Source organism: Lipophrys pholis (assembly GCF_963383615.2).
Source record: "Lipophrys pholis genome assembly, chromosome: 3".
Classification (NCBI taxonomy): domain Eukaryota; kingdom Metazoa; phylum Chordata; class Actinopteri; order Blenniiformes; family Blenniidae; genus Lipophrys; species Lipophrys pholis.
In genome coordinates, this window is record NC_137627.1 from 9,881,240 (window position 1) to 9,900,481 (window position 19,242).

The window sequence follows — 19,242 nt, forward strand, 5'->3', positions numbered from 1 at the left end:
CTCTAAAAGTCTGTTTGTTAGATACTGAATTATTCAGAGCACAACAACAACCTGGTTCTGTGGTGTAAAGCATTCACAGAGCAAATGCATCCACGGTGCATGCATACAAACGCCAAATCACGAGAAGCATGAAAACAAAACAAACAAAAAAAGCTGTAATGAGCAGAATAGATCGCTGAGAGTTCAACGCAGCAACAACTCTATTTCACCTCAACCAACCGGACCCAAATAACTACCTCAGTGTCGTGGACATTTTAGGACTTATCCACAAGCCAGCTGGCTGCAGCACTGGATGGTACCTGCACAGACTGAGCTCCTGCAAGATTAGATAACTCAGACTGTTCCAAGACTCAGCAAGGTCTTGGGGAATTGTACAAGTTGGTGTTGATTTGTCTGATGAAATCGCCCCTCACACATACACACACCACACACATACACAGTCTTACAGTCACGAAAAGTCACGTGCACGAACAAAGCGAGATGGCCTAAGGGCTTTATAGAACTCCAAATCACCTCGGAGCCAATCACACCACCATCAGTGCATGTGTATGTGCCATGAGAAAGCACATGTCCCCGTCCAGGTTGTATCAATCAGAGACAGACGCTGGAAGCAGCAGTTATTGCAGGTTACAAGACACTAAATATTTAAAGCTGGCAGTGAACTGTGGGGGGAAAAGAAACAATGGTGTAATTCCATCTATCCACTTTTATTCAATTGAGGCTTGGGGGACACCGAAGCTAATCCCGGTTAATTAAGCAAAGGGCAGAGTACACCCTGTCCAGGTCAGCAGTCCTTCACAGGACGAGTAGAGAAACACACACACACACACACACACACACACACACACACACACACACACACACACACACACACACACACACACACACACACACACACACACACACACACGCCTAAATAGAGAAAATGCGGCAGTGAGGACACTGATGAGTTGGCTGAATGAGTGAGCCACATGAAGGTACTTCATTACGGTTCTGCTTCAGATCTGCTGAGACTTGAAGTTTTTTTTATTTGGGGTTTCTTTTTCAGTGAGGACGAGTCAATTTTTTATGGACATGAAAATAGTCTTGATTTACTTTGAATTGACAACAAATCGTGGCAAAAGCAGCTCCTGATCTGCAGTACCTTTGGCCCAATCATTTCCTTTTCGTCTGCAGCGGCGCTGCCTCCTGTTGAGATCAATCACGGTGATTTTTGAAATTATTCCTGCAACCGCAATACTGCTAAATGGTTTTTGTTAGTCATCGTCTGCAGATTTTATGTGTGGATGCAGGAAAGCAGGCAGAGAAACAAACAACTGCTTATATTGAGATTAATAGTTGTTCTCTGATTTTATCATGGAACACGATCAAGGCAGTGAGGGTGATAATGAACAGCGACATTTGAATGTTCTGAGCCTGCCATCCATGACCAAACAAACACATGCACGCACGCACGCACACACACAGAAACACACACACACAGACACACACACACTCACACAAAGCGATTTGCAGAAGCTGTGTCGTGCGTTTCAGTGTGACTTGAGTTCTCGGTTTCGCCTCTATTCAGAGCTGCATATAAAATCTATCTGCGTCAGTGTGAATTGGACAAAGAGGCTGATCAATAGTGAGACGATGAAAATCCTTTTCCGACTCTCAAACAGACGTTATTCCATAGTGCAACACCATTTCAGGGAGAGAGGGTCATTGCTTTGCTCACCGGCGCTTCTAAATGCTGAAGACAAATTGAGCCTGAGAAAGGAAAGGAGAGCTCATCCTCCTCAAAATCACATTAACAATCTGCTTTGGAGATATTTAAAGGAGGCCATGATCCCTTTTGTTGAAATATTTCTTCCTCATTGCCGACTTTGCTCCTGGAAAGATTTTCTTATTTCTCATGTGAAGTCATCCATTACAAAGAGTAGCAATGAGAAAACTGGACATGAAACTATACAATGAGACTGTGGAGAGCATATGTCGCGACCGTCCTCAATAATTCACTTTGGAATATTGCTGGCACAATGATGAAGCGCATAATTCAAGAGAGCATGATATAATTACAGCCAAATAGCCAAATGGATGATTGCGCTAAGCCAGTGACCTTTTGTCTTGCTTAATGTGTGCACTCATCTTTTACCAAAGGGCAAAGTGCAAAATCGGCGTGTTGGTCTAACTTCATTAGATGCATTCATCAAACTCATATAATGATGTGTCAACCATATGAAGTCACGAGATTCATGAGTTATAATTTTGCCCTTGTTCTTAAAAGAAAGAAAAAAACAAGGCTTCACTGAAAATATGATACTAATGATCATCAAGGGCAGATTGAGATGTTTTTCTAATGTGGTATGAATTAATTGGCATCTTGAATCATGTAGTGTGGTCTCATGTCCCCGATGGGATGAACAGGTTGAATAAAATGAAAATAAATATCATGTAGTGGGAGTCACTGAAACATGAGATTACTGTGCCTTCACATGAGTTTGGAGGGATTTATTCAAAACAAAATGGATGTGACCCACCAGGGCTCTGCATGAATGAAAATGGTGCAAATGTGAATGTGGAACTATAAGTGCATGTCTGCACAGAATATTTGGAGGAGTTTAGGATAATAGATGTGCAACTTGATTTACAGCCTCTAGAAAGAAAATGTTTGCATTATTTATGATTTTCTTTGTCAGCAGAGTTGCTGCTGTAAATGTGATGAGAGGCATTTCCTCAGCTGGTTTCCAATGCCTTTTTTTTTTTTTTTCTGTTGAGGATTTCATGATAAAAATGTAAAATATTTTCTGTGCTGTACAAACATCAAACTTTCACAACATGACAGCTTAGCTCCCACATTTGTTTTATTTAACTTATCTTGGCTGAGTGATCCAATTGAATGACAAAAACGGAATGTCTACAGTTTCCGGCATGTTTTTCTCACGTGAACAAGACCTGACGCACACTAAACTCTCATATGAATACTGTTGGGAGTGTGATGTCTGTCATGGTTTTATTCTTGGTTGGTGACCTACATGCCATCTGTTAGCAAGTGTCACATGAGGTCTGAGAGAACCACGGCTGTTTTCGGACTTATGGGGCCTGATTTACTAAGGGAAAAAGAAAACAACCTTACAATAGCCGCAGACGTTCACAAGCAGCGGACAGTGATCGAATGCAGCTCATAACACCTGATTGTAGCTCAGTCCCATTCATAACCCCTCTCTAACTTTGTTACTGTCCAACCCTTCCCTCCTGGACACTTTACAGCTGGGTGGCCTAATTGGAACCATTTCCACATATAATGTCGCAGCCCCAAGGGGGCTCATTACAGACACTGGGCCGACCCTACACAGGTATTCCTCAGCCGCCCCCACATCGGGGCCCCGTGGTTCAGTACTGCGACAGATACAGCAAGGTTTCCTTTCCTTTATCCTACAGGCTATTGATCACTATTAGGTGGGAAGGGAAGTCACGCTGGCTGTGAAGTGTCTCTGTGTTAGAGTGTGACTGCAAATGCGTAGCTGTGTGCACAATACAGGCCACGGCAGAAAATACCTTCTCCTGGTATGTGTCAAGATAATATAAATGGACTTATAACTGCAGATTTTGATAGAACATCACAATACAGAATAGGGTAAAGATATGCATTACATATCTGATTTAGATCCCAGTAACTCAACCTATTTTAACATCATCAGATCATGAAGCATCCATAATAATACCTCTGAGAAGCCAAAATGCACCAACTATTATGTCAGAAGGTCATGTTTATGCAAACTGTTGTGCTCCACAAGAGAAACAGGGAAGAAGTTTAGGCTGCAGGAGTAGTGTACAGGAGCCACTTCACAGTTGTAATGTAGTAATGTAAGTCTTTATGGTAAGAAATATAATAGTGGCAATACATTTGCTATTCAAACAACTATGTATTCAACAAAGTTGTATTGCACATATTCTTAAGTTACCTGTACTACCAATTATTCAAACTTGGCTGTCACGAGCTTGCAAAACAATTGACCTATATGACAGAGTGCAGAGTGGCCTACTGAGATCTACCAGTGTTACTTTAAATCTGTGAAGTTGGCAGGCAGCTGAGCCTCATTATTTCTTTTTAGTTTGGCGTTAGTTAAGTTGATTTCTGTTGGTTTACTTACATCTTTGTGGTGTTTCGCTATTAGAGAGTGTAAAAGACAGATCTTATGTATGTTCTCCTAATTAGGACAGGAGTCTCAGAAGGTTTAACACTCGTATTCACTGGTAATGATGCATATCAGATGATGTGGACTAACACAAAAGTATAGCCATCTGTTCTATCAAGCATTCCTTCCAAAAATGAGTAATGCAAGTGTTTTAAAAAAGTTATATGTAGTAAAATAATATTTTGAATTGTTAAAACTAGGTGTGTGGTGCTCCCATACAGCTTGATCCATATCACATACCATCTACTTGTTAGATACAGACACCATAGCTGTCATTACTTTCAGTTTAACTTGAATCTGTCATCTCTTCAGTACAATCTTTTGCTTCTGTATAGTACATGTATGTCTCCATGAACTGACAGTCATCCATTTTGAAACTGTGTTGTTGGTGCAGAGTCACTGTCCATCTTCTGTCGTTGTCACATTTGGGTGGCCTCAACGTGAATCTTAATTTAGAGCTAAATGCGCAGAGTGGAAGGACTACTAAGACCACTACGACTACTACTAATAATAATTTATTGTGATTTGAGACACCCGAAAGAGTGCCAAAAATAAAAGTTTAGGTTCAAATATCAAAGGTGTACCTTGACTTGATCAGGCATGCATCCAACATCTCTGCTTATTTGACATTTTACCACATTTTTTTTAAATGTCAGTGCTTTTATGGTGGTATTGAAGACATGTAGAATGTTAGATTACCAACTGATGCAGAGTAATTCTCTATATACTACATAACAATCATGTAATCTGCACTACAGCATGTATTCAACCTTTAGTACATCTGTGCCTGTACACCATACATGAGTGTTTTAGGAGCTCACTAGTTTTAAAACTACATTGCATAAAGCATAAACAATTTTATATGCATGGTTAGGATGACAATAATAATAATAATAATAATAATAATAATAATAATAATAATAATAATAATAATAATAATAATAATAATAATAATAATAATAATAATAATAATAATAATAAATGCACTCATTACCAAATGTATTGAATTAATCACAACCTATTAAATCTCCCCTGGGGGCTGTGTTTTACTCATAAGTTCAAAGCTAATGACATAATTTTAAAGAGAACCTTCAAACAGGGGCATTCTGACTAATTACATAATTATGACAAAATATGAATGGGCATAACATAATTGTTATGTGTCAGGTCCATGTGCCTCCTGATGAGAAATATCTTTACAACCCTTTACATATCAAAAGGAAGGTTGTGCTGAGCGGGCATGCTGTCCTCCAATACTTTTCTGCTCACACTTCTCTATTCACACATGCGGCTATTTGACACCTCGGAGCCTCCCACTTCCCTCATGTTGGTCATGGAGCTGCTGCTCTCTCCAACCTGAGGCCTCTGGTGTCCCAGCATGTCATTTTGCATACCATCATCCTCAGAAAGTCACTGACTCTGACTCATGGCTGAAGCAGATAAACGCTGAAAGAAATAATGAATATAAAGATGTTACAATGTAAATTGAATATTTGAGCGCTTTCAGATTTTTCCTCCAAGAAGCAATATTATAGCAAGCCTTTATTGTGAAGTAAGCTGTCACTTGTGACTTTTATTTCTTTATTTACACCTTTCACTTCCTCCTTCAAACAACACTACGAGCTATGCTCGCTGTCGCTGCATTGAGCTCAATCCCCCAGGTTTAATTAGTGATGATCACATTCATAATTATATGTATTTTCCCTCCACAAGGGCATATAATTGGTAGATTTTGGCATTGGGGAGCCTTTCATTACAGGGATCCATGGTCTACACCTCATTAAGGGACTGAGTAGATCGAGCTTGTTGAAGTCTGAGAGCAGGAAGGTGCAATGGAGACTCCAACGCCTAAAATCCCCTCACAGGAAGCGGGCTTTAATTAGCTAATGAATCCAGTAGCTCTCTCTACTAACCTTTGACCTTATGCCAAGGCATAATGAGCCTGTTCACAGTGCAAGACATGTCACATGTAGTTGAAATCAATGCCTTCCCCTGCACACAAAAAAAACGCTTTAATGAGGAAAAAAGACCCAGTGTTCTTTCTATTCCCGAAATGGTTGAAGGGAACATTAATGAATCATTCCTGAAGACTCTCCAAAGGTTGTGATGTATTGATTTAGTGTCGACAAAAGCGTCGCGTCATGATGGATATTCTGTGTCATTTTGATGGAGCACAAAGGTCTGGGAACATTTTGCAATTGACAGTGTTACCCAGAACCTAATAACTGCGGTGGGGAAACATCTGTTGACATCCGTGGATGTGTGATTTCCTCTATAATGCAAGTGCGTAAGTTGGCTGACATTACGTTTGATGGCTTGGCCATGTAATGTTGCATTCATGTAATCATGTTGAGCAGTGTTTGTCAAGTGTTTGGAGCAAGTGTTTGTCATTTTCAAAGGAAGATGAGTTTTTCAATCACCTCTTTATGACCAATGTGGACTCCACCTGGTCTCTGGTCCATGTATCACTTCTGGAGCCTAAATATGATGAAATACATCACATGTCAGACCAAAGAAAAGACATCAAATAAATATGATATATACACTAAATCAAACAGGGCTGTTATTTCTCACACATCAAGAATGGGCTTCAAATGACTTCCACCAAACACACATCTCACATGCTTTGTTCTTTAGCAAGTATTGATCATTGTCGAACTTTATAATGTCTCATATTTGAAGGTATTGTAACAGGATACATTTAGATTTAACTGAGCAAGTTTGTGCTCATTAAAACGCTTGAGGAATCTAACCTTACACCATGCCATCCATTACTCTCACAGCTTTGGTTGTCTTTATTTTTTTTAATCATTAGTTTTCTTCAATTCGCACACAAATTGAGTTTCATTTTTATAAATAGCTTCGCTGATGCTGAGTCCTTTTAATGACTTCTTATCAAACATTTTAATAAAGAAATTGAGAAAGCAGCTCAATTTGGTTTATGCACTCAATCTGCTTGATTAGGATGACAAAAGGTTGTCAGCGTGAAAGGAATGGACACGTACATACTGCATTAATGTAGTTGTGATTTTTGATCTTGTAATTTAAAGTTGTTTTACAGTGTGTCGTATAAAAATAGAATAAAAGATTTGAGGGACATAAACAACTGCATGGTAGTCGTGTGATTTACTGGTTGTCAATCAAACTACGACTTAAGAAGATGTTTGATGTTCGATTGATCGAAAACAGCTGGTGAAGCTTTTTGACGACTCAACTTACCATCCTTGCTTGGACTTCCCTTCACTCTGAGCCTCAGTTGTCATCCTCACCTCAAATAACACATGGATGTGCTTTCACACCAACTAGATTTCATCTTTACTTATTTGAAGTGCTGACGACAGTTTTAGGCAGCTCTTAGCCTTTCATCCTGACAGAGTGGCTTCTCCATGCAGCAAGTTGCTTTAGAAACTAATAACAATGGAGGACAGCAAGCTGTGTCGACAGTGCCGCTCTCCTTGTATCAAAAACATCCCCGTCATTATGCGATGCTCACTCGTCTTAGCCTTGTATTTCTTGTGCCTTTTTGTTGCACAAGTTCATGGCAAAGCTTTGGCTTTGTGTATACTGTAAAGCCATGAATGTGGTATCAATATTCATTTCTTGTACATTAAACTTGCAGACGCTTTAGTCTGAGACCGAAATTATGATTTGATTTAAATGCACTTACATGGCATGCACTGTCTATACTAATGAATTGTGTTTATAAATTATGAACAAGACCATGAAAGGTAACTATGAGTCAGTGCTATTATTACATCTGCGTCTCCCCGCGGTCTTCCTGCGGTGACATCTCCCTCGACTCCTCTTTGATAGGAGTCAAGCTGTTCTGGCCCAACATGGCAGGTCCAGGTCTGAGTTGAAACCTCAGCAGATCTTCTCGCTTCGCTCAGAGAACTGCGAGAGGCCTCATCCTGCCGCCAGGTCCAGCATTGGAAAATATGCCCTCGGTGAGCTTGACCATAAATTAGTCAGAATACGTTAAAGGCAAGCTGCAGTGGGCTTTCCCCCATGGTTATCAGCAGACAGAGGACCTGCCTGAAGGCTGGGGGATCTTAAATCTTTTACAATTGCTGAGACAGCTGAACCACGTGTGCACTGGGACCATCAGTCAGGGCCAATTCTCCTTGCTAATGGGTTATTCAAATTCTGCTGCAAATAAAACAGCCGTGGTTATCTAAATCAAGTGTTAGAAACCGTACTTAATGCTTTATTCTTCAGAATTTCTTTCCTAAATCAAACATTTGCTGTGGAAAAGACAAAAACTGACATGTCAGGTTTCCAGATGGCTAAATTGATTACTTATTACTGAATTAGTTGCAGATTGTACAGACACTGCCAGTTCTTTAGAAATGAAATGGGCACAGTTGTGAACAACACAGCTGGTTTTACTCTACACAGTCGCACTATTCATACAGTGGCTGCCTTCTCTTCACAGTTATTATTAGCTTTGCTCAATTCAGAAACTTGTTTCATGTGGAGAGGATCAAATTTTGAAGAGGCTCACTGCCTGACAGGTGTGAATTGGATAGATGGGGCACGTAACGCAAAACTACAGTGACCTTTCAGCGAACCCAAGGCCAGAATACAAATGGTGGCATAAGCAAGGACTCCGAGGGAGCTGCGAGAGGTCTTTACAACCGTATCATTTCAACAGAGAAAAATCCATGCTGAATAGTTTTAATGCCTATTATAGTTTCAAAAACTTCTTTTGCTCCTCTTTACATTTTGAAAAGTGAAATAACTGCAAGCTCTGCTCAAGATTTCAACTTAACATCGTACAGTTTGTCATCAATTTCCTGACTGCCAATGAAAGAACTCAACAAGTTTGTCAGCAAAAGACAAAAGAGATAGTTCTGGTTTTCAAAGCACAAAATCATTTTTCAACTTCGCGAATGAGGCACCTCCTATCAGTTCCTCATCCAAGCTATGGAGCAATCTCAACAAGTACTGTATATAAACTGGGTCCCTTAGTGAAGTTAAACTTAATAAATTGAATCTGTGTAGTATTCACATTTTTTCTCAGAGAGGATTGTTGCTCGTGCACAAGATATTAGATGTACACAAGTGAAAAAAAAATCCAGTGAAAATGTATCGTGGATGATAATGAATCTTCTCAGTATTCATAGCCATATTATTGTAAAACGTCAGTTTGGATTTATCCGCACAACCCGTCTAAAAGCTTTAATTTACATTGTGTCCTGTTCATTTTGATCACAGACCGGGTTTGCGTAAGAAAGGAAACATCAGAGAAAGGCTACACAGATCAGCAGCTCCCGACTTACTGTCCTTCAAAAGCAATTAAACCAGCTTGAATCAATGCCTGCAGCTTCCAAGTTCACATTTAATGACGCCTTCAGGCAAAGCTAGCTTCTTTTCTCTTTTTTTTGTCCCGTACGCTGTGACAGTAACATCAATAATGATCTACAGCGTCTTCTAAGGTTTTCCAGATATCCCTGAAAAGTGTTCTGAGGCTTCAACAAGTTGGTCAGAGACCGATGAATTCACAGACGAAAGCAAGCAATTGGACACACACGGACACACAATCTCCGGAGAGCCTCTCTCCTCTGCGGACCGGAGAGGAGTACATCAAAATGATGCCACGGCAAAGCAAGCAAGGATAAGAGGGTGTTATTATTGGTCCTCAGGAAATAGGAGATGTTCGGGGTGAGGGGAGCTCAGAAGTCAGAGGCTGACAGATTACAAACTTGGAAAGTTGCCCCCGCATCGTCTTTGAAGACTCAGCTTTACAAATCTTTGAGAGAGAGAGAGAGAGAGAGAGAGAGAGTGAGATAGCCCTCTTTTAATGATTTGATTGTGATGCTTGAGATGAAGGAGGATGCGGCCTTTCTATTTTCCTTCACCCTGAAGGCATCTGTCATATTTATGAAAATTAGCAGGTTTGTCATGAGAGCACCATTGACCTGATGACTGTCAGAAACATTTAACATATATCTTTATATTCCAAATAATTGAAATGCACTCAGAATATGATTTAACAAAGGTGTTGTGCATTATAAGAGGTTTAAACAAATCAATACTGTAAAAATGCATTTGGAAAACAAACACGCAAAAAAATCTAAATTACATTACAGATCAAGTTGTGAGGTAACCTGCAGTCCGAGCCGAAGTGAGAACATGGTACAGGTACACATCCTGATTATTCTGTCACAGAGGACAAGTACAAGACACGTGTAAAAACCACTGGAGAAACACAATGTTTCACCTGCACGTTTCACCTCTTTGGGGTTAATGGTGTTAGTTCAACAATCAGCACAACAATTTGCACATGTGGCATTGTTGCCGTGATTCTTTATTAATCAGCGGCAGGTGTTCCCTTCACAGCTGGTTAACTCGTGCTGATGTGAAAGGCTGTCATGCCTCATTGTGTGCCATTGGCTGCGGCAGTCTGCGGCGTGGGACCGACTTTCTGTATTCTTGCTATGTCGCACAGTCGAGGTTGGTGATGGGAATTCCGGCTCCTTTTAATGAGCCACATCATTTGGCTCAGTTCAGTAGTAAAAGCTGGATCTTTTTGGTTCCCAGACGGCTACTCATTCAGAGTGGTTTTTTTTGTTTTAATTCAGCTGAATGTATGTATCTTCTGACTTATGACGTGTGCTTCACTGTTATTTACATGACTCGGTTTTTTTTTGTAATTTTGCTACACCCTTTTCAAGAATGCCACCATTTCATAATGTATTCAACAAAAGTTCAAGATGTAAGATTGAGGTAATTCCACTTTTATGCATTGGGGGCAGGGTTGAGTTCTCACAAGTAGTGCAGTATTTTTGACGTTGCTTCATTGATGCCCAGAGCTTCACCCATTAACATATATTGTTCGCATTATATAGAGATACAGTAGACATGGATGAATGACAACAATAATGGATTGTATCGTATAAAGACTGCTGCATTCTTTAATTAATAAGATTAATAATTCCACGTTTGCCATAGAAACAGTTGTATGTTTTACAGCCGCATGCACCCACAACACCTTGGAGTTTCCCGCAGAAGCAATGGAGCTTGGACAGTAACCATATCAGACCACAGTTTCAGCCGCCGCAGATTGGCAGCTCTTGTATTTCTGTCCGAGATGAGCCTATTAAATGAGCAATGGGCAATAAACACATCACGTAAAGTCCCACATCGATTTCTCCTTTTTGAAGTGACTGTCAGGGTATTATAACTGGACTGGAGAAACAACACAATTATTCATAGAGGTGTGAGGAAAAGCAAAAGTGGTTCAGGATTAAAGAAAAAAAAACTAAAAACTGTGGATGACCTTTTGCAGCAGTTTTAAAAACTGGAAGGAAAATATTTCAAGTTAAATATCCTTGGTGTCTAGCTCAGCTCAGATGTATAAACTTCTTTGCCAAAGGAGAAATCAGCACTTTTAATGAATGCATATGACATTCATGTGACAATACCAGCCATTTTCAGCTCTTCGCAGCCTCCTCACAATAGCGTCATGAGTTCCAGCTCCCTCCAGCTGGCAGCACTTCCCCAGTGTGTTTGTTGTTCCAGATGATTCCTTTCAAAAATGTTTAGCACTGAGACGGCACACTGGTCTGTTGAAGGGTCTGAAATTTTGGCAGATTGTTGAACTGTACTTGCGTTTCCCTCTGTTTATGGCTCGGTGACGTTATGTCGAAGACAGCGCCGTGTTACACAGAAATCACAACGACAACACTGTCATTGCGAGGTTGAATGCATGACAGTACCTCACAGCAACTGGAAAGCTGCTATCGGTGCTGTTGTTGTTTTTCGTTTGTACAGTGGCAAGAAAACACTGCACAAGCTACACTAACACATAAAGAGCAGTATTTATACTCCTCTTTTCATTCTTCTTCTTCCACAAAGTGATGTCAGCCTTCAGATCTGTCAGCTTGAAAAATTAGACAGAAAATCAGGGCTTGGTGAAAATAGCTCGTGTTGGAATTTTGTGCACATCCAGCACAAACAACCCCCACTGCATTACTGGGTCACCAGCAATTTGCCTCTTTTTTTTTTTTCCACACACAACAATCTGCCTCAGAAAAAGGTTTCTGGCACTCCTGCTGTTCACTCCCCGAAACCTTATATGATTTTCTTTCGTAAAGCCTCTAAAAATACAGTCTTGGTGAAGTCCTGGTGCTGATGCAGACTGTCTGTGTGAAGCATAAGCCTTCATAGAAGCAGCGCTCCCTCAGATGTATTTGAATAAGACATGATGCCAGTTTATTTTTGTAACATCCCCCACCTCAGACTGTTGGCAGGCATCGGAGTTGTGACTAACCCTCTCTCAGTTGCCATATTACGTGGGGTCGAAACAAAAACTGAGTCTGCGTCTGTGCAATTCAGACCGTAATGAATTAAGTAAATCACATATCAATATATAAGGTAATTCTCTCCACCTCTATTTCTCTAAGAAGCAGAACTGCGCTGTGAAAAAGCGCAGCAGTCGTAAACCACCAGGGGAGGAACTCCTCATGTGAACCTGCATGATGTCGATCCAAATTAAGGCTCACCTGAATATACTGGCACACTTTCAGCCCAGGCTCTTTGAAGTTGAATAATGAATAGATGTCACACTGCCACACGGGTGTATATATGTCCATGGCTTTTTGAATGCCTTTTGAGACCCAGTCCAAACGGCTTTAAACCTGTGTGACTTACCTTCAATGTCTCATGTTGATGTGAGTGGGAGAAGCTGTGGGGGAGGCATAGGAACACGCTGTGAAAACACAAAGAAAGGAGGTGTCACAATCTGCTGCCGTTGCATCATTCTCAACAAAATGTCCCCATCTTCCAGGACTGGACTCGTCATTGCCCGTCTGCGCGAGTGGACATGGCAGAGTGAGAGAGAAAGAGGAGAATGGACGGCTGACGTGTCATGGAGGATATCACCGCTAGGTAGCCCATCCAGTATGCAGTGTGGCCTGCGCAGCTGTGCATCCCCGGTGGTGCCATGATCCAGTTCTGACTGTGGGTGAGTCTTCGTGGAATAATATCGTGTTTTCAGAAATGTGGCATTGGTGTTATTCAAGCGCTTGCCAACTAGTTTTGGGCTGTGATATCACCTCCGAAAGTCTGAAAGCATAAGCCTGGTGATGGGGAAGCACATCTCTTGGTATAATTGTGTGTAGGTGGTGGATTGCAGCAAATCCGAGTAACTTTTATGCATTAAAGCATTTAATGGACAGGTAAAATAGAGGGAAATCTGCAGTCTCTGTATTCATACTATGCTTTTTAAGTACGACTCACACTAAGTGTGAGTTGGTGTTTGAATAATGCACGTTCAACGCATTGTACATATCATATCATCAAGCATACTGTCATTTTCATTGTGTTGCCTTCTGTTTTCGTCACCCTTTATAAAGCACTCGTTGAAATAGTGCAGCAGTTGTCAAAGGATATTTCAAGGCTGAGTTACTTGTTTACATTTGCAAATTTTTCCGAATCCAGCTATTTTTTATGTAAAAACGCAAGAGGGAAAGTAGAAAACTGAGCAAAATCCTAAGTTTCACCTCTGTCCCACAATATCATGTGTTAATTGCAAAAGAAAAGTAGCCTTAACACTTATTAGATGGATAAATGAACATACTGTTATTGTTGCGAGTTTGATGTGCACTGTTTTCACAAACTTACATACACACACTATGTGTATGTGGAAATAAAACCTGTGTGGGGATAAAAGTGTAAGTCAGTTACTCCACATCACATAAGAATCGTTGAAATTTCAAACCAAAGGGTGTCTATAAGTATAAGCATCGTTTTGGTACTGAAAATGATCAATTTACTGCATTGATCTAGGGCTTGTACCTCTATGGGTAGTTCTCTCCACTGGTTAAATGATCTATTTTGTTGCTAATGTAAAAGAAATAAAAATGTATTCCCATATTGCATTGTAATTAACCCCAAATAAAATGTAAAGTAGTCTAAGTGGTGTGTGCTGCTTCTGCATCAGGATTGGTCAAACAGACTTGAAAGTCAAGAATGTTTCATGGGTCCAACAAAATAAATTATAAGGCTGTGAATGTCTTACTCACGCACGGACGCAGCAATAGTTTGAATCATCTTAATGACCAAGATGAAATTTTGATGACTGGATTTATTTGAGTCTCGTAAGCCAGTAATGTCTCACTTTGCAACACCACAGTGCAATAAGAGCTGGCTGAGTGTTTTTTATTTTCAATCTAACAGCCGCCGACTGACTGTACTTGAATTAAATCATCCATCAACTGATAGCCATCATCATGAACATAACTCAAAGCGATACTTTAAATACCGAGGGCATTTTCACAAGGTCAAGAAATCTATTTCACTTAAAATGTTGGCAAAAACAATTTAGACTGTCTGACTGATAAATGCTCGGTGTTGGAGTGTGTGTGCGTGCGTGCGTTTGTGCAGTAACTAAAGATTCATGCTTTAAAGTATACACATTCCTGGTTTTATGTCAGCTTGGGCTCTTTCAATGGGGAGTTTGCATCTTCTCCATGTGTGTTGAACACTCAGGGTACTTTTGATTTCTTTAACAGTCCACAAACCTTATGTTGACCATAGATGTAGGTGACCGTCAGCCTTTTAGTGTTTGCAGTATGACGGACTGATGCATGTTACCCTAAATTGGACAAAGTGTTATAAATTATGTACAATTTCCCATGTAGTGATGTTGAACGCACACCCGCAAAAATAAATGGATGTTCTCAATTTCAAAAACTTGGAATGTAGGTATGGGTGAGGCTTTGCAGCATCGGAGGAATAAACACGCACGCCGTTATTTTCCGAAGACGACTTCATTGTAAACCCTCTTGTCATTGAAGTGGAAGACAGCAAATACAAACACAGCTGTGCCAATATCTTCATTGGCAAAAAGCAGTCATGAGTTTGAGTCTGAAATATTCACACCTCCAGCTTAAGCAGTAATGGTGTATTTATTTACAGAGCTCAATAAACATAATTGGCATGTACAATTTCGTTAAGCCTCGGTATACCGCCACCTTCCCCAGCAGTGGGAGCAAGATCACTGTGGGAAGCATGATGACTTGTTACCTCATGTGTAAAACTGAAATGAATGCACTAAACACCTGTGCCACATTATGTCTGTTTTCTCCTTTGTTTAATTGGGCACATCCCTTAATAACAGCATTTTTGTTTTTTCTAGCAAAGACTTGGCACCGTGCCAGGAGCCTATTAGATACGAGCAGAGACAGGCCCTGGGAGAAATGGCAAGCACATCTCTAAATTCAATGTAAATGAGAAAATGGAGAACAGGGAGTGGATATAGAATTAAAAACCCTGAAAGATGACAACAAGGCAAAACTACCAGGCTGACTAATAGTCTACTTTTATATGGGAAACGTTTTAAACCGTTTTGAAGACATTTTAAGGGGTTTTGCAAGATTGATATTTTTCAAGGTTTATGAAGTTGCAGCTAAACATCTTGCAAGCTGTTGTACGAAATGTAGTTGGATGAAAAAAAAATCCTTCTATATAAAATGCGGAGGCAGAAAAAGTCTGTTTTAATATCACATAATGACACATTAGGACGTTTCACTTGGCCAAAGAGTATACAGTACAGTATGTTAAAGCGATTGGTTATAATGTACCACTGAACAACAGTTGTCCAATGAGGAGCTTTTTCTCTGCTGCAATTGTTACAAGCCAGAAGAACGACTGAGGAACAGTATTCTGAAGTACATATTCAACAGTATTTCAAAGAGGCTTTTGTCATGATACAACCAGTGAGAGTGCAGGATCAGCCTACTTAAAAATGTGTTTCTGAATATTCCTCATTATTGTTTATAATGTATATGCTGATTTTCTGTAACTGCACAGCCGAACGTCTAAATCATATGATTGTTTTTGTATTTATTCAATTTGCACCGTGGAGCCCTGATCAAAAGAAATATATATATTTTTAAATGAAATAAAAAAGTAAAAAGTTGAACATTAAAAAAATTGAATTTGCTCACTTGACGTTACAATTTTGGTTAGCACTCATACCTCATGGTGAAATATTTCCAAGGTAAGCCTTGGTGGATGTTTGCAATTTGCATGTTTTCTATATTTGGGGTTTTCTCCTGGTGCTCGCATGGTCCAAAAACATGCAGTTGAGGTATATTGGTGACCCTCAATTGGCCTGTAGGTGTAATGTGAGTGCATGTGGATGTCAGTCTCAGAAAACTGGTGACCACTGTGCAAATGGCAGATTCCTGCTGTGATCTGTTGTGACCCTACAAGGTGAGAAGGACGCCAGGTTGCGAATCACTGTAACAGATCATGACACGACAGAGCAATTCAAATTACCATCACAGATAAAGACAAAACAAGTCACAGCGGCTTTAAAATGGTTTTGATGGTGAATTGTTGTGAGGCATACATGTTCTCCCTGTATATGCATGGGGTTTTGTTTTTTCCAGATACTAATATTCCCTCCCACAGTCCAAAAAAATGTGTTTGAGTTTAATTTAACTTTTATCCAGTCGGCCGGGATCAGTTCCAATGGCCTGCGACCGCCGGTTTAACAGAGCACTATGGAAGATGGATAAAATTTAACATTTTAATAGACAAAATCTGTCTGATTTCAATATGAATTGAAGCTCCTCCAAGTGTTTTCTTTGAATAGGGTCGGGCAGGTGTATGGCAGGACCTCAGTACTGCGGCTTCACAGCTTTCATCCAGGATATTAGAGACTCATCTTGGAGGGAGCAGGGCTTTAGTCGAGAGCCACCTGGACTTACTCAGATATTCCCACAGGCCAACAAATGAGTAACGGGAAACAAAGCATAAGTGCCTTGCTTTCAGGCAGAAATAGCAAAGCTGCATGTTAAATCATCGCACATTGCTGGTAAAATCATAAATATATGTTACTAACAACACTTCTTCAGTTAATGTCTGACTCATGTCTTTGAGGCAGCAATTCAGTATTCCAAAGGCTCACTGAGCTGAACCAAATGTTCAGATTTGGAGGGAAGGGCACGTTTGCCAAACAGTAGAGCTTCAGCGGTGACATGCTTCCTGCCATTTGGTCAGTGAATAGTTTGTACCCTGGGCGTGAAGTCACCACCCCGTCTTCAGTGAGGCAGAGATGAGCTCATCGGGTTGGCAGAGGGTACATCCATGACCGCCTTCAGTGGATCTGGCCTCCTTCTTTTCAGGTCGCTGCACAGTATGTCACTGTATTTAATGCTGCCTCCTCTTTTATTTATTTGTTCACTGGCATTACCAAATGTACCGTCTTCATCTGCTTATTTTCAATGTTGTCCAGGTTGGAAAATGTCAGGTTCTGTATTATCTATGCTGCTACGTTACTCAATAATGTTAAGCTTTTACAGCACAATTATTTGGTTTATGTATGTTTGAGAAGTTATGCAAAGTTAATTTGTTTTTTGTTTGTTTTTTATATTTGGGTCTGGTGAAAGTGCCTAAATTTTTTGTTGAATTGATATCCACTATGTTTTTTGGGGGTTTTTTTTTGGAGTTGCTCGATGGAAAGCACATTGATAACACTCTCATCCCACTTTCCCTCTTTCTGTCCAGGTAATGCCGAGCCAAATAACCAATCCTGGAGATGCCGAAGAGAAGAGATATTCTGGCCATCGTGTTGATCGTGTTACCCTGGACTCTGCTCATCACTGTTTGGCACCAAAGCGCTATAGCTCCACTCCTCGCCATCCGCAAGGGTACGCAGCACACTGCACTCCACCGGATATATCAAGCCTGAAGAGGGTCCTCGAACCTAACACCGCTCTTCAGATTTAGACAGCAGGTCGTTTGTGTAGAGGCACTCACCAGCAATGACCACAAGCCTCATCAGAACTCGATAACACTTGTCCAGTCACTGTAAACCTCATCAGTGTGGACCGTTTGTGTATTCGATGAAGAATATCACACACTGTACCGACTCTCATACATCTAGTCAGTCATTGGCAGTCTGTCTGGATAAATTCAATTGTACAGCTAATTTTCATTTAATTCTACACGTTTACGATAACCATCCCACTATAGTACATAACGCTGTCTTTTCACTGCTAATTCATTTATATATCATAGCACTTCAATCCATATTTTCTTCTTGGTGCAATGCACTGCGTGCGTCTTCATAATAACTCAATTTCAAGAATTCAAGAGTAAATGATCTCAGATATTGTTTTATTTATTTCATTCAAATAATTAATGTATCTTTTTCAGCATTAAGACATTTTATGCTTCCAAGTGCAGTACTTACTTTGCATATCTTTATTCCCAAGACTCACAATCATCACTGGAAACCCTAAAATAACAGTTGAAAATGTCAAGCGTGCTCCCGCATAAACAAACTCAAATGACAGCGACAGCTAATTATTAGAATTTCTTTGCCCTTTTCCTATATTGTCTTGAATGCACATAAGCATGCGTGCGTGCAAGTAAAGACGTTTATGCAAATGATCCAGGGGAAACCGCAGCATAAATAATTGGAAGTTGTTTGTTTTCTGTAGTTATCTTATTGCTTAATCTTCATCTGCATTCGACAGAAAAAAGAGCAAAAAGGTATATATGTTGGAGGTTGGAATAGTGCCGGAGCCCAAAAGAAATACACAAACATTGATGAAAACTATGGCACGATAAAAACAAACACAACCTCAAGTATTTCTAATCATATTCCAAATGTATTTTGATCATAACAGGCTTTTTCCTGACACAAACCCGCATGTGAGGTTGTACCAATGACACATTTATCTTGTCCGCTATCTTGCATGATATTGCTTTTCAACCCAAAAGTTTAAGTCTGGTCTCATACACGCAATAGTGGATGACTGCTACTCTCTATAAAAACTCCACATATTTTTCATCCACTTGTCCAGGCAAATCTAAAGAAAAAATTTGAATCCAGTAGCATTCGGTGCCATTACAGAGGTTGAGTGCAGAATAATAAGCAGCAAGATTCTTGACCCTGTTTTGCGGGGTTATCTACAACCAAAATGTCCTGGTACCCGTCCGTGCTTATCCTCTGTAACAACCAGTGTTGGAGTCCAATCTTATGTCATGGCTTGTGCTGCCTTAATCTAGCAAAATACGGCAAGGCATTGCCGCGTTGACT

At 40.2% G+C, this 19,242-nt stretch overlaps 1 protein-coding gene across 2 annotated transcripts in view; it reads left to right on the forward strand.

The window, feature by feature from the left end:
• The window catches only part of b3gat1a (beta-1,3-glucuronyltransferase 1 (glucuronosyltransferase P) a), a 71,794-nt gene that overhangs the window by 41,970 nt on the left and 10,582 nt on the right, over positions 1-19,242 (forward strand). For both annotated transcript variants that reach the window (XM_080459991.1, XM_080459990.1), the window contains exons 3-4: positions 12,973-13,149; positions 17,703-17,845. In XM_080459991.1, coding sequence (XP_080316117.1) covers positions 17,734-17,845 — 112 coding nt within the window. In that variant the 5' untranslated portion in view covers positions 12,973-13,149; positions 17,703-17,733. The remainder of the gene's footprint in view (positions 1-12,972; positions 13,150-17,702; positions 17,846-19,242) is intronic.